This window comes from Anabas testudineus, chromosome 18, assembly GCF_900324465.2.
Source record: "Anabas testudineus chromosome 18, fAnaTes1.2, whole genome shotgun sequence".
NCBI classification, from domain to species: Eukaryota; Metazoa; Chordata; class Actinopteri; order Anabantiformes; family Anabantidae; genus Anabas; species Anabas testudineus.
The window spans coordinates 14,458,395-14,473,590 of NC_046627.1; the positions used below are offsets into that span (position 1 = coordinate 14,458,395).

Sequence of the window (15,196 nt, forward strand, 5' to 3'; positions counted from 1 at the left end):
CCACATTACTGGAATAGTTTAACATCTAGAGATAAAGAAAAAAAAAAGAATCCAGGTTGTCGCTCAGGTTTGGCACAGACTTTTTTTTTTTTTTTAAGGTCTGCACCAGCTTTGCAGAACAGCCAGGCTAAACTGAAACTCACTTAGAGTGTGTTCTCGGCATCTCTTCTCATATTTCAGCAAAACTGCCTCCTCGCCAGGGCCAAGGAATGCATCAAGCGCCATAAATCAGGGCCTTGATAGGAACTTGGCGGGCGGACAGTGGTGCAGAGAGCTCTGTTATGTAGCTACAGTACAGTAAAGATGTTTTAAGGTGAACATTACCATCTTGGTCGAGGAGAAAAACGAGGGGGAGGATACTCTGATTCAGGGGAGTTTTGTCCCAATGACACAGCAATGAAAGCCCTTCTCACCTTCTACAGCCCTTTGCATTCCTTTACTTGTGAATCACTGTGATCACCAGAAGAAACACAGGCCTCAAACTGCCTGTAATTTCATTTCGACTGTACAGTTTGGACTCGTCGGGGGGGGGGGGGGGAACAGGTCATTTCTGGTGACAAGTGTGCGCAGGTGGGTTTGAGTGAGCTCTTATCTTATGTGTCTGTCTTGTCACGGCAAGAAAGAGGCAAAGAGTTCATGTAAAGGAGGCAGCCGGTGGTGTGTGTGCCAGGTTTGTTTGTCACATCTCCGCCTGTCTGCGCCTTATGCAAATGGGCAGGGGGCTGGGAGGGACGGCTCCATGGGAAACTGCTGGTGCTAATCCAGCATGTTGAACAGGGGAGGAGAGGAGCACTTTTCAATAAAGCACCCCCACCCCTCTGTCAAGTCATACACACACCAACACACACACACACACACACACACACGAACGGCGTGTTCCCATCCTATGTGCGCTTTCGAACAAACATCACAGGGGAAACACAAAGACGCGCACACATGAGTTCGCTCCCTCTCACTCTCTCACAAACACCCAACACCTGTTTCTTTTCCGCGCATCCAAACAGACATGCTTTAATATGTGAACAAATCCCACGATCTTAAGACCCACTCTCAATCCGTTTGGTGTAAAACCCCGGGTGCTTTCAATTAGATAACAACAACCCTCAGTGTGATCAGCCTGTACTACCACCTAAAGATAGACTAATAACACACTCCAACCGCAGTTCATGATTTAGACTATGAAATTTATGCAAATGTGTGTGGGAATACACTCAGCAGAGAGTACTATTTAAGACTAGTGCATTTTCCAAACAGCCTTCTTTTATTCCCCGAGCTCTCTTCAACTGCATTTTTGCAGACAGACGTAGACGGTCGTCGGTCTGAGATCTCGAGTGTCCCTTCCTGAGGCCAGAGTTTGTTTGTTTTTTTGTCAAAAGAGTTGGACTTTTGTGACACTTCTTGCCCGCTATAAACCTCTAAATATATTTTAATAAAGCATGTGTCATCCCACTGTCATTACCGTTAAAGACAATTTGGCACGTACACTTTCTAGACTGATAGAAGCTACAGCTGGTTCAGTCTACAATAAAGAATGGGAATATGGAAAGCTCACAACAGGACATGGACTGGAATTAAGGAGGAAATATTATATCTGTTTCACATTTCATTTTTTTTGGAAGCTCTCCTGGCTGTACTTTCATATTAAATGGCTAAAAAGGGAGTCATCGCCAATCTTCCCTCTCTAACTCTAAAAGTAAACTATTAGTACATAACCCAAAATGCCAAACTGCTGTATCAAACTTACTGAGACCTTTTCCCTTAAAGGTCTATTTTCAGCGGGATGTGATGGATTCTTCTCTATTATCAAAAAAGCTAATGTTTTGTTTCCTTTTTTGTGCAGAAATCGTGAGCTCTGCATTGTCTGCACGAAACAGTAACAGTATAAATCCTTCCCTTAGTCATAAACCAATGAAAAATCTGCACCAATTCTCCCTTAATGACTTCCTGCAAGATAAAGTGCATTACACTCATACTTTGATGCCAAAAGACGAAAAGGATCAGAGTAATTCATTACTTGATTCAACAGCACACAAGATGAATATTATATTCCTCCCATAAAACTTGGGGATGTGACAGAGTTCTTTGTGCTGGCATTGGCTCGTGTCCATCAGCCCGGGTCCAGCCTCTGCACTCACAGGTTTGTGCGAGACTGCTCGCTGCGCCTCCATCCTCTCTCTGGTACACAGTTACACGTCAGAAAACCTCACGGCGCCATTACTGTACCTTTCGTGGATCCCCATACTGAAAAAAAAAAAAAAAAAACGCAATGCAAAAACACAAAGGAAATCAACAAATCCCCTTTGCTTGAGCCTTGTGAAACATAATAAGGCCAAATCATCATCTATTTAGCTTCATCAAATCACTGACAGCAGGCCTTGATAAAAGAGAGTGGAAAATATGTAGGGTACAAGATGCTGCCAAGACCCTCGCCGACTAGAGCCCCCTATTGAAGCCAGATGTTGACTCAACTGGCCAATTTTGATAAATGGCATAATCATTACCATTATAGATTGGGTAATTTTATATCAGCATGCCACATTGTTGGTCCTCTTTAATGATAGCCAAATGAACTTTGGTTTGCACCCGAAGGCCAGGTGGGCTTTTCTGTGATTGCTGTGCACAATGCAGTGCCCCCAACGGCCACGGGGAGGGCACCCTTGCTGCGGACGGTACAACCAGGTCTTGTGTGCTCCACTGACGTTGCCCTTTGTTGTCATCAAGTATCCAGCTGAGCCCAGAGCCCATCACGCAGGTCCATAATGAGACTTAATTGGTGCTTTATCCTGACTTTTGCCTCCTTCAACGTCCTCAATCTCATTAGAAAGGCTTACTAGATCAGAGCGTTTCGTACTTGACACAGTGACCCACATGGATGTTACCTCGTGTGACCCTCTGACGTCCCAGCAGACCGATTCTGCTGTGGTCCAAAACACTCTAGTCCGTCTCCCATTCCTCAGGGATTGGAGTATTACAGTAGATTAGCTGGAGTAATACCAAGATGGAGCATGGGTATGTGGGGTCATGGGATCGCTCCAGGACATGAAAACTGATGTTTGCTTTAAGGGGGAAACTGTCACAGACACACGAAATCCAATTAGTTTAATTCTTAAAGTCAAGCAGTCGTCTTTGCTCTGATCTGACACTGTCCTCATTTCACCCCTGCAGCAATTACCACTTATTTTGCTCTTCCAGCCGGGTTTCAGGGACTCTCCTGAGCGAGGTGATACTAAATGTTGCAACAGTTGCTGGTTAAGGCACCGTACGAAAACTGCGGGTCCAACCTTTACGAAGAGAATCATCAATTTTCTGCAAGCACAGCAAAATAGCCATAGCTATAGTCATAGTGAAATCTGCTGAGAAATTAAAAATATAAATATTACAGCCACAGAACCAGATAAAAAGTAACATACTGTATATGTCTTAGATTAAGCTTTAGCCTGATATGGTAAATTTGATTACATGAAGCTTGAGTCACCTTTGATCACCTCCCCTGCACTACAGTTGTAAATTTCATTCAGTCGCTAAATGGTTAAACATTTACCTGGCGTGACAGATGTGGCATTTTATCTGCTCATCGGTTAATAAAATCTGATACGAGACCTCAAAAAAACAATCAGGTTTCATGCAATCATCCAAAGTCAAATGTTTAAATAAGTAAATAAATACAAGAAAGGGTCTTTTTTTTTTGTAGCATAGCTCATTTTATTGTTTAAACAGTTTTGCATAGGAAATATATCCACTTCCAGTAATTGACTGCAGTAAAAACAGCCGCTAGCAATATAGGCTGGATATAACAGTAACAATCACAAAAAGTTGAGCCTTTATTTACACTGATTTTAATCTTGTGGCAATTTTAGCCCCTGCACCAAATGTAACCAGCTTGAAGGCATCACCTAATGCTTGGCGTTTCTAAAATCAATAAAAGAAGGGATATCAAGGCCTTCGCTAAACAGTTCACAATGGACACCTGTGACTCCTAAACTGTAAAAGAAAAAAACAAACAAACAAACAAACAAACAAAAAAAAAAAGGTTTCCAAAAAGTCCTCTAAAACGTACATTCAGATACATACATAGACCTTTGCACACACTTGCAGTGTAACTACGATCACTACTGGAGACTGTTTACATATTGTTTTGGTGTTGTTGTTGTTGTTGTTTGTTATATATATATAGATATATATATATATGTGTATATATCTATATATATATATAGATATATACATCATTTCACTGTGATTCACAAAATAGAAATATGTGCGCAGAGGGAAGTAAAAGTGCCACAAGACCCAAAAAGACATCAGCCCTGCAGAGAAAACCGGTGACTAATCATCAGAAAAGACATGATTTCATCTTTTCACTGCACTTTATGTAGCACTGACCCCCCTGGCCCAAAAAAAAAGATAGAAAGAAAGAAATAAAGAAATAAAACAAAATCAACATTTTCTCTTAAAATATGAACAGGCTAGATGTGGGCATCGTGTGCTGACATAATTAGAAATGAATCAATCACAAATAAAAACCAACAAAACGTAATAGAAGTAATAATAAAGAGCATATTTTCAGATTGAATCTGCCACATTCTGTTCTGCGTGATGCTGTTTTTTTTTTTTTTTGTTTTCCTCGTCACATATGAAAGTAAGTCTATCACATTTTACAATTATATACAACAGACACTTGGACAGCTTGAACAGGCACTGCATTGCTATCTCTTTTTTTTGTCGTCTTTTGGTGAATGTTACATCCTGTAAAAATGCTGGTTTTTCATGTTTCATAACAACCTGATGCCAAGTGACTAGCAGCTAGCCAAAGTATGGAAGGTGGGTATTGCTCATGTAGGATGAAAATGAATGTTTTCTCGAAGTCTGCATGTAGACGCCTTCTGTCCCCAGTGAATGTGTGACATTCATTAAAAAAGAAAACAAAAAAAACAAAATGAATATCACACATATTGCATGAGTGTCACAGGTCCTCCTTGCATAAAAGTTGTTCTGGATGATCGCGGTGATCATGACATAATACTTTCAGAAATAACGTGTCAAAATCTGCCTCCGAACGAGGCTCGTGATGCTGCTGATGGGTGGAACACTGATTCAAATTTCATAAAGAGCTTTTTTCTTTTTTTTTTTTTTTGTGACTACAGGCTACATTCACACCCCGCTCTAGCGATAGAAACACATAACCATGCCCGAATACACTATCATCAGCTGGAAGGTACAGTACCCTTATTCTGAAGCACCTGCAATGAATGCTGTTAATGTTTGTAGCGTGATCGCATCAGGCACACACAGCATGTGGGGAAAGTGCAAAATGAAAGATGCCTCGATGCTCTTAAAGAACTTTTAAGTCATTTTTCTTTTTTGTTTACGCTCAAAAATAACAAAGCTAACGTTGGCCGGTCAGAGAGAGAGAGTATGGCGAGGTGTAGCACCATTTCGTCTTGCAAAGTTTCCTCTTAAAAGAGCTAAAAAAAAGAAAGAGAAACCGTCTGATAGATTCGTGAAGAGCATTTTATCGCTGCAGAGTTTACCCTGCTTCTTGCTTAAGGTCAGGTGCAATCTGGGGCCTTTTTTCTACTGGTTACGTGACATCGCCTCCCAGCTGCTACAAGAAAACACACTCACACCACGATCTTGTTGGACAAGAATTCACACCCATTTCCAAAGAAACAAAAACAAAAAAAGTAAAAAATTCGATAAATCACATCACACTCGCTATGGCCACGCTAATGAAAGAACAATATCTCAAATATTCATGACGTGTTTCCCAAATGGAAATCTCTAAGCACTAACCAAGTTCAGAAATAATAATATTAATAACAAAAACAGCCTTCATTGTTGTTGTTTTTTTATATTTATGTATCTGTATAGAATATTTCCCCCATTATTAATTGACTTTACACACAGGAAATACAACAACTGATGAAAACAATTTTAGCTTCTACTAATCAAGGGAAACCTGGAGAGTTCTAACTCAAATCCATCTTCCGAAACCACTAAACGAAAATCCAAATTTAATTTGTTTTTGTTTTTTTTCTTTTCCTAAAATGGAACTGACTCATTTTATTCCCCAGAATTGAAGATTTACAAATAAGGGCTTCAGAGAAGAACTCTGGAGAAAGTTTACAGTGTACAAACTCCTGTTCTGTGGCAGGCTTTTTTTTTTTTTCATGATAGAAAGACCCTCATCTTCTCTCAATGTGTAGTGTCGGAGGCACTCGATCACACGCACACACACACACACACACACACTCATTCGCACTCAAGCTGCCAAAGCAGAGTTCAACCCCACAGACTACTGTTATTGACGCAATCAGGATATTTACCTTTATGTACAGTCTCCTATTCAATAAAACACCAACAGCACAGTGACCCTTACACACACACGCACACACACACACACACACACACACACACACACACTTGGGGACAATGCACTTCAGTGGGGTCTCCAATGGCCAAAGGCTGCAAAGCACTTATAGTTTTTTTTTCATTTAAAAGAACAAAACGAGACGGAACAGTGCACATAGAACGGGGTGACTTTTTCTATTTTTGTTGTTTTCCTGCATAAGAAATCTGGGTGAAGACGGAGAGATTGAGCTTGACTTGAGGATTATTTTATTAAAAACATTTTCTGCTGAGAGCACTTGTTAGTACCATCTCTCCGAGAGAAACGTTTCTTTCACGATTGTAGGGAAAGAGTGCAAAAAAGGACGAGCCGCTCTCTCTGTGAGAAAAGTCTTTTACGTTTTTTACAATAAAAATTGTAAGATAATTGATATATATGTATATATATATAGATAGATATATAATGCCCTGTAATACGCCTGAGAGATTCAGTTTGAGACTGGGGTCAAAACACTGCACAGATGTGGGGGGGGGGGAGACGATTGCCTATGTGCTATATTAAGTGCTATATTTTTTGTTCTTCTAGTGGATTCTACTTAAGCTTCTACTGAACCCCTGGACATAAAGTATGAAGACGCCGTGCTCGCGTGGTCCACCGTTCACATACTATGGGGCTCTCCGATGGGGAAATATCTCAGGAGTTGACATATGTGCATATTGTATATACATTTATACAAATCTACTACTTATAAAACACTCTCTAAAGGCTTGCCTGAGCCTGTCTGGAACTGATTTGGACAGGTCTCACTAGCATAAGTCGGTGTGTGATTGTTGCGCAAGTCACAGGCCACTTTACTGATGTGTTTAAGGCATCTACTTGGGAAATTGCATTCTGTGATGACTAGACTAGTACGGCGAACAGTTCTAGAAAAAGCACGCAACGGGGTTCATCCTCGGTTGCAGCTTCAAGGGATCTGCGACAGAACGGCGATTCTACGCAAAAATGATTTCGTAAAATGATTGTCATACTCAAGTCAAGCCGTCTCTCCTGTGAAATATGAGCTCCTTCAAGGTCACATGCTAGCACCCCAGGTGGAAAGTTGAAAGTAAGAGTCACAGTAGACCAATCAGTGACTTTGCAGCCATAGAAAGACCAAGGGTGCATTATTTTTTTCTAGAAAAATACCACCCCTCCCCCCTAAAACTCCCAAATTTAAAATACACTGGAACATGTCTGACTGCCATTCGGTAGGCCTATATGCTAAAGAAAGAAAGAAAAAAAAAAAGACCTTGTCATACACTGCATAGAAAGCAGTCCCCACTTTGGTCAATACAAAAAGGAAAACACCCACAACAACAACAACATCATCAACAACAACGACGACAAACAACGATATCAACAAAATAAATGCATTACAATATTATCTATCTCCAAACTAGCCTCTAATAATTGACGCATCTATTAAGCACTACCTACATAGGCAAAACTTGGTATTGCATAATTTTCATAATTCTGAATTCCACCCTCCATAATAGTAACTGGAAGATGAACAAAATGAGCATTGAAAAATAAGGAGGAGAAAAAAAAAAAAAAGATGACAGGTTATTAGAAAAACCACCAAAATACTGAAAACAACAAACAAACAAACAAAAAAAAAAAAAACGCTGGTTGATTACAAACTTTAAAACGGCAACTATACACAGCCTTGATATGCAATGTAACTGTGAGATAGAGTAGTACATGAAGTTAAAAATCAACAATTTCATTCAGAGTACAAAACAATTCTTATCATAAAAATGTTAATTTTTTTTTTCTATAATGATAAATGCAGCAAAAACAACTGTAGTGATGTCTCTATATTCAAAGGCAAGGCACGTAATGTGGACTATATGTCATCGTGCAAATTAAGAGTACTGGAGAGATTTTCCTTGTATAAATACGTCTGGACATTTTGGCGAGGCACTGGCTGCGAACATGCCATGCACAATTCTAGATTTTAGGGATTTGCCACCACCTGCATTCATAATTTCAGTTTTCAACCTCTTCCACTGCAGAGTTAACCTTGCACAACCTGTAGCTTTAGGCGTAAGCCGACTGTACATTTGCATCTTTTACCCCCCCCCCCCCGTAAACATAAGCTTTCGAAGCTGAGGGCCGAATGCATATGGTCTTGATCTTAACGCGATCATTTAAAGTAAATGAAATGTCTTTTTTTTTTTTTTTTACACACTATGTCTGCCTCATTTCTTTACTTACGTTCTTTAATATTTTTATTTTTTACCTAAACAAAAACAAAAAAACAAAAAACAAAAAAGCTTCCCGTATCGAGGGGAAGGACTCAAAAGAAGTGCTGGGTTTGCTCAACGCTGCACAGGTAGCTTAGTGCTCGCCTTCAACTGCCTTTCACGCTTGATGTTTTTCTCATCTGAGAAGACGGATATGTAACTGAAATCAATTTCAAATGTTTTCTTAAACATTTTTACCCATAAAACTATTTATTATTTATCCCCCTTCCTTTAGAGTCTTAGGGCCGACAGACTGATAGCTTCCCTTCAAAAATTAAATTGCACTTGCCTCTATTGAGATTTCCTTATTCTGTCTTTATTTCTTATTTTAAACCCTTTTGTAAAGGAGTCGCAAATTTCTTTAATGAGGGGTCCAATCTCAAGCCTAACATTTAGTGTTTTTTGAAAACCGCATCAAGAGTTCTCAACTCTCACTGTAAGTGTTTACGTTAATTCTTGAAGTAGCAGAAAAGAAAAAACAAAGTCAACACATTTTCTGAACAAAGAGTCATATCACAGTAAACTGAAATCAAACGGAGGGAGAAACACTCTGAATTCACAACTTTTTTTTTCTTTTTGTTCCTATGGTGTACACAGTGAATCGTTTGACGTGGGAAAAACCTCTTTTGAAGAGGTCTGAGAGCTTAGAGTCTCGGAGCCATCCACCAGGCAGAGGTTGTAGTTACGCAGACCCCTTCACTTGTGTGTGTTAGTGTGTGTGTGTGTGTGTGTGTGTGTGTAAATCAAGATTTTACATCCGCCCCCCTCCCAACAAGGATAGTAGGAATTGCCGCTAAGAGACTAGAGTGTCATGCAATAAAACATTAAGGCATCTATACATCACAGTATTTGAATGGATTAAAAAGTTCTGCAAACACAGCAACTGACTGGTGGGTGGTGGATGTGTGGGCCGGGCGAGGAGACAGCAGACCTGACGAGTCTTCTTTTTTCTTTCCTCTGAACCAACCCTCGTCTTCACTTCGCGACCAGGGGTCCATCGTGGGGAGGGAATGAAGTAGGGAGGGACATGGAAGGGTGAGATTTAGGGGCTTAGGGTTTGCAAAGGGAACATCGTGCAGCTCCTGCTGCTTTGCTGGTTTCATCCATGGCTGAAGACACCTGTAGTGCCAGCTCCGCACCACCAACATCCTCCACCCACCCATCGCCTCGGGGGTCGTCCGGCCTCTGTGTGTTCAGTTCCCTGTCTCGGCGGGGACCAGGGGCTCACCAATGATGTTTATGCTGTAGTTCTGGTGGACATTTGTTGGCAGAATCGGAGTCCCGTTCGACACTTGGAATGGAACTAAGCTCGCCCAGGTACCAGGACTGCAGAGAGAGAAAGAGAGAGAGAGAAAGAGACACACAGCGAGACGGAGAGATTAGTCACATGCCATTAACTTGTTTGTGCAGCATGCAGTCAAAATCAGATTCTCTCTTTCAATCTTAAACACTGCTTCGATAATGACCGGCATCACTGCTCTGCTGACATTCATCAGGCTTCAAGGTCTTATTCCTGTTGTGTTCAGACAGAGAGGGGTAAACAGAAAAACTGAAAAACGGCAGCACTAGCTCGTTAATCTAAGCTGAGGTGATTCCACTTGATTCCTAGTAAAGGACAACATGTGATGGGGCCGTGACGCGGGTCCTCTTCTCTGCTCTGACGGCAGTATAGAAAAGCACAAGAGGGAGAGTGTGATTGGTGGCGGTGGCGGAGGAAGGGAGGGGGTGGGGTTGTGGGTAAAAAGTGGTGGTGGTGGTGGGGGTCCCTACACAAAGCTGTCCCATCCCTATTCATCTCATGCTAATGGCAAAACAACACAGTGATTGTTCTTGGGGAGCAACGGTGCTAACTGAAAACGCAAGCGGGAACAAACAGCGCGCTGTTCCCAAGGGCTGCTGCACTACGTAGATGTCAGATAATTAGCCACCCCCTCCAGCCTCTTTTCTCCGCTCACAGACCCCCAGTGTGCACTCATCTAACGCCATCCCACCTCTCACACCACCCCCACTGAGAGAATACCTGTGTTGCACATTTGCGACCAGTAACAAACTTTTAGGAAGCGCGGCCGGGGCTGCAGCTAAAACCTGGACGAACGAGGAGGGCAAAAACTGGACAAGGACAAAATGTTGGGGCAGTAAAGGGGAGGATGGATGTGGACGTCCTTCAGAAAGAAAACACAGACAAGGCTAAAGTCTGAAGATGCTGGGTTGCAGAGGTGGACCACAGACTTCTTTGTGAAGCTTCACAACAACAGACAACACTGTCTGCGTTCATGAAAGCAACTCATCAACCAGTCTGCATTTTATACAAATCACTCGTCGCTGCTCTTTTACTTAAAACAAAGGAAGTGCAAATGCAATTCACCTCGCATCCTAAAAGCGCCAGACTCTTTAATAAAGGGAAAAGAAAGAAAGAAAGCAAACGCACGGGCGAGGAAGATGTATTCAAAATAAAAACAAACATCGCTCCGGTTTTAGATTTCAGTGTGTGCAAAGAGTAAAAACAACCTCAAGGCTAATCTTCTCTAGCAGGATTTTTTTTTCTCCCCTCCCTGTCCAACCCGTCCTCATGCTTTCTTCCCTCCCTCCTTCTCTCTTTCACCCTGCCAAAAATCATCGGACAGGAAGCGAGGGATTAAGTTTTTCCTACCTTGCTGAACAAAGAGCGCACAGAGCGGCTGAGGGCTGCTGCTTTCTCTTTTTCTGGTTCACTTTTTCATTCTTCCTACCTCCCTCCTTTCGTGTCTTGTCTTTTTTCCTACTGAAAGTCCTTTTAGGTAATAGCTTATGTTAGCGGGACCACACACCTACAAAAACTGGACTTGCAAGCTTTCGTGCACACTAAAACTTTCTAGGTCTATAAAACTGTCTATATCTGCACCCCACAACCTCAAACCTTATAAAAAGAATACTTCTCCTATCAGGCTAAATCAAAAAGTGGAAGTCCAACTGTATCTGAAAGAAGGTTAGACTCAACAAACTTATTAATATTTTCCTTCCTGTACTTACTGAATCATTTGGCATGAAGCAATCACATTGAGGCCAGCTTGAGTAGAAGTTTATAGTTATTCTGGTTAATGTTGTTCAAATTTGTCAACTTGGTTCCTTTTGCACCAATCTGAAGCTGCCAAGTTGTCCAAATTCATCCACTCAAGCAGCTGCGTTATGTTTCTGCACCCTGAGCACCTCTAACAACTTGACCCGCATCACTCTATTTCCTTAGATAACCTTCAAGAAGGCCTCTCTCTGCCCTGTCCAGCTCCCAAACCTCACTAATTCTACTCCCTGCAAGCACAGCCCAGGCATACAGCGTGCTTCGTTTAAGGATTAGCTCCCTAAATTAGATTATCTAATGGCATCTTAATGGATTGCTGACCCATTTCCTGCACAATGGCAACATGCGAGTCTGGCAGCGTTTTAATTTGGGGGATAGTACTGAAGAGGGATGGCGGAGCGCACCGTTTAAAGGGCGAGCGAGATAAAAGAGAAATCCAGCTGATTCCTTCTATATGTTGAATGGTTTTTTTCCATGAATATTCCAGGGAGGAAAAGAAAAAGAATATAATAGAATTACCATCCCATCCTTGTAAGAAAATAAACTGAATTCAGTCGGGGTCTGTTTTATCTGTGCTCATTACTGTACACATGGAGAAAAGAGGAGGAGTCAGCTGCTGTGCGAGTGGAATAAGAGACCTCGAGCTGTTGCAGGGGACATTTTTCTCTGCTACCTCCACTGGCCTATTAGGAGGCCTGTTGAAGGGGGGGTTCTCCTCTATGCATGTGTTTGTGAAAAAAAAAAAAAAGTTTGTAACTTCAGTGGGCCACAAAACACAAACACACACCCGCAGTCACACCCGGAAAAGGGAGATGTAGCAGGGAAAGGCTTAGCTCAGCTCACTGCGCCGTGGTGAAATGGTTCAGGTTTTACCCCCCAGAGAAGGAAAGATACAGTATGGAGACAGGGGGAGATGAAGGGGGGAGGGAGCCGGGGCAGGGGAACTTTATGTAACTTTAAATGAAAGAGAATAAAGCATGACTTCAGCATAAAGTCAAACAAAGTTGCGTTTGTGAAAACACGGACAAGCAGAACATCGTCACGTGGCTCCTGACCTGACCTGAGCTGACTTTTATTTCCATTGTGGTTCGACTTCATCCGTTCTAATTAGCTTCACAGAAGTTGGTTTAGTGAAATGTGATATTTTAGTTTAGGTTGGTTGGAAAGCTACGTGTCAAAAGTGGAATCATTTTTGTAACATTTGTCATAGTGCGTTTGAGAACAACAGGTAGGGTTAGAAATAATAACCTTCTACTTTCCAAAGGATTTCGTTTATTTTAGCGTGTATTTTAACTGTTAAAAGGAGGAAAAGACTAAGGAGAAACTCATATAAAATATAGCATTATTCATTTTGGTGTGTCTGTGTGTTCGTGTGGTGTAAGAGAGAGAGAGACAGAGAGACGGCTTGAAAGAATGAAAAGGTTACCTTTGCCAAGCAATCCCCAAAGTGTCGTCAGTGGCACTGGGGCCATAATGCCTGCCGTTTTGAGTCACGCTCCAGTCACACTTCCTCAGCTGTCAATTGAAACCTAGCAGTCAGATCACTGGGCCAAGACAACGTCCACTTCAGATTACACTACAACTCAATAAATGCATGCAGAAGAGCCTATAGAGCAGGAGCAGCACAAATAAAAAAACGACTCCTAAAAATGAGTCCTAGCTGTTACTGACAATAGGACAGAACAGTGAATCAGTATTTATAGTGGAAAAATCATCACATTAAAAAGCTATGGATGAAATAGACAAAGAAAAAGCATGCAATCACAGTTAGTGGTGACAGCTAACCTGGAAGTAAAAAAACAAAACAAAACAAACACAAAACGGTTAGTTAGTTAGTTAGTTAGTTAGAAAGAAAATGTAAGTGGCATCATATTGGTGGTTCATCTGTGAGCGGTTACTCGCAGGTGAAGCCGTGCAATCCACTGGACGCATGCACCCTGATCGATAATCATTGCTTCACTGTAAGTGCACTTAGAGATTCAGGACAGAGTATGCACACCCTCGAGCATGCAGACCGCTTTTTTCTTTCTCCTTCTTCTTCTTTTTTTTTTTTTTCATTAGCTAACTGTTTTTATTGATTAGGGGTCAAAATTACAGTGCAGTTAAAAAGAACACATACATACACATGCACACACACACACACACACACACACAGCGACTCTTTTCCTCTCTCTTAAGACATGCCAACCTTACATACAGATTACAAATTACTGCCAAATACAAAAAAGAAAAAGCAAAAGCCACACACAAACTGCGTCTCCTTTGCATGCATTATGCGAGCGCACGTGTCTGCAATCCAGCTGAGAGCTATCTCTGCCAATACCAACCTAACCTTGCCCCGTGGTCAACACATTCATTTAGTAATGCATTGGGATAAAACTGCACTGTTAGCACTCTGCGTGCAGTGGCAGACGTTTTGCAGAGGCTCTTAAGAGGGATTTAATCAGATATACGCGTCCGCTGAATATTCAAAACCATTTGCAGCGGTCAAGAAATGTGTTCCTCTTTTCCATCCATGCACCTGGATGAACATATCAGGAGACGATGATGGCTTCCCACTTAAGCCGTACTTAAATTCAGGGACGCGTCTATGTCGGGTGCCTTGATTTTTTTTCTGGAACGAATTAGAAGCAGTGGCGAAGAAACTGAGAATTTGACTATTCCTGCAGTAACGACCGCACTGATGTACAACATTAACCTTCCATTGTGTTACAATTAGTCATATTTGATTGGTTGCTTCGCAAAAGCCTGCTAAACAAAACCGGATAAGAAACAATGCCTCTTGTTTTTGTCTGTATTTATCGAAGGTTGGGAGACTAACTAAACCCCCGCGCCTCTCCCGCGCTCTCCAACCTGACAAAAGCTTGGAGAGAATGTGCGGGTAGGGCCAGACGCTCGGTGCCACCGCTCCTCGAGGGGCTCGCCATCTGTCCACTGGCACCGTCACATCAGAGTGGCACAGGCAGCGGGGAGAAGAGGGGACGGGTGGGGGGAGGACGGTGGAGCCGGGGAACGTTAGCAAACAGATGCGGGCAGATTGTGGATTAGGATCCTTCCTTAGATAATACCAAATGACATCTGATCACGGATCTTTCCCAGCGGAATGCTAGATGCTGGCATTCCCTCGAGGGGTTAACCAAGGCGAGGGATGAATGGAGGGTTTTCACACATTCTCTGCCTGGGAATCGTAGAGCAGGTGTGGGAGCGTGTGGTGGTGTTGTTTTGTTTTGTTTTTTTTTTCCATTTTTGAAGCCTACTGTTTGTTTGTGTGTGTGTGTGTGTGTGTGTGTGTGTGTGTGTGTGTGCGCGTCGAGGGACTTCTTTTTTAGCTGTGCTATATTTTAAAATAGAGTCTGCCGTTTTAACTGGTGACTAGTTATTTAACAGTACTGAAATAGTGTCAATCATTATTAAAACTGTGTTAGAATTAACATGTAGTGATGCCAACAAGGATCTCGTGATGTGATGTCAGAGTGTTTAACAAAAGCTAGCTCTGACCCCCCCCGTCCA

The 15,196-nt window shown here is 42.0% G+C and overlaps 1 protein-coding gene across 6 annotated transcripts in view; it reads right to left on the reverse strand.

Moving 5' to 3' along the window:
• Positions 1-4,214: 4,214 nt before the first annotated feature.
• The window catches only part of LOC113157301 (nuclear factor 1 B-type), a 62,580-nt gene continuing 51,598 nt past the window's right edge, over positions 4,215-15,196 (reverse strand). For 4 of the 6 annotated variants that reach the window (XM_033326579.1, XM_026352705.1, XM_026352704.1 and 1 more), the window contains exons 11-12: positions 13,113-13,201; positions 4,215-9,957 (exon numbers count right to left, since the gene is read on the reverse strand). In XM_033326579.1, the coding sequence (XP_033182470.1) occupies positions 9,825-9,957; positions 13,113-13,201 (222 nt within the window). In that variant the 3' untranslated portion in view covers positions 4,215-9,824. The remainder of the gene's footprint in view (positions 9,958-13,112; positions 13,202-15,196) is intronic. The other 2 variants (XM_026352708.1, XM_026352706.1) reach the window with 1 other exon arrangement.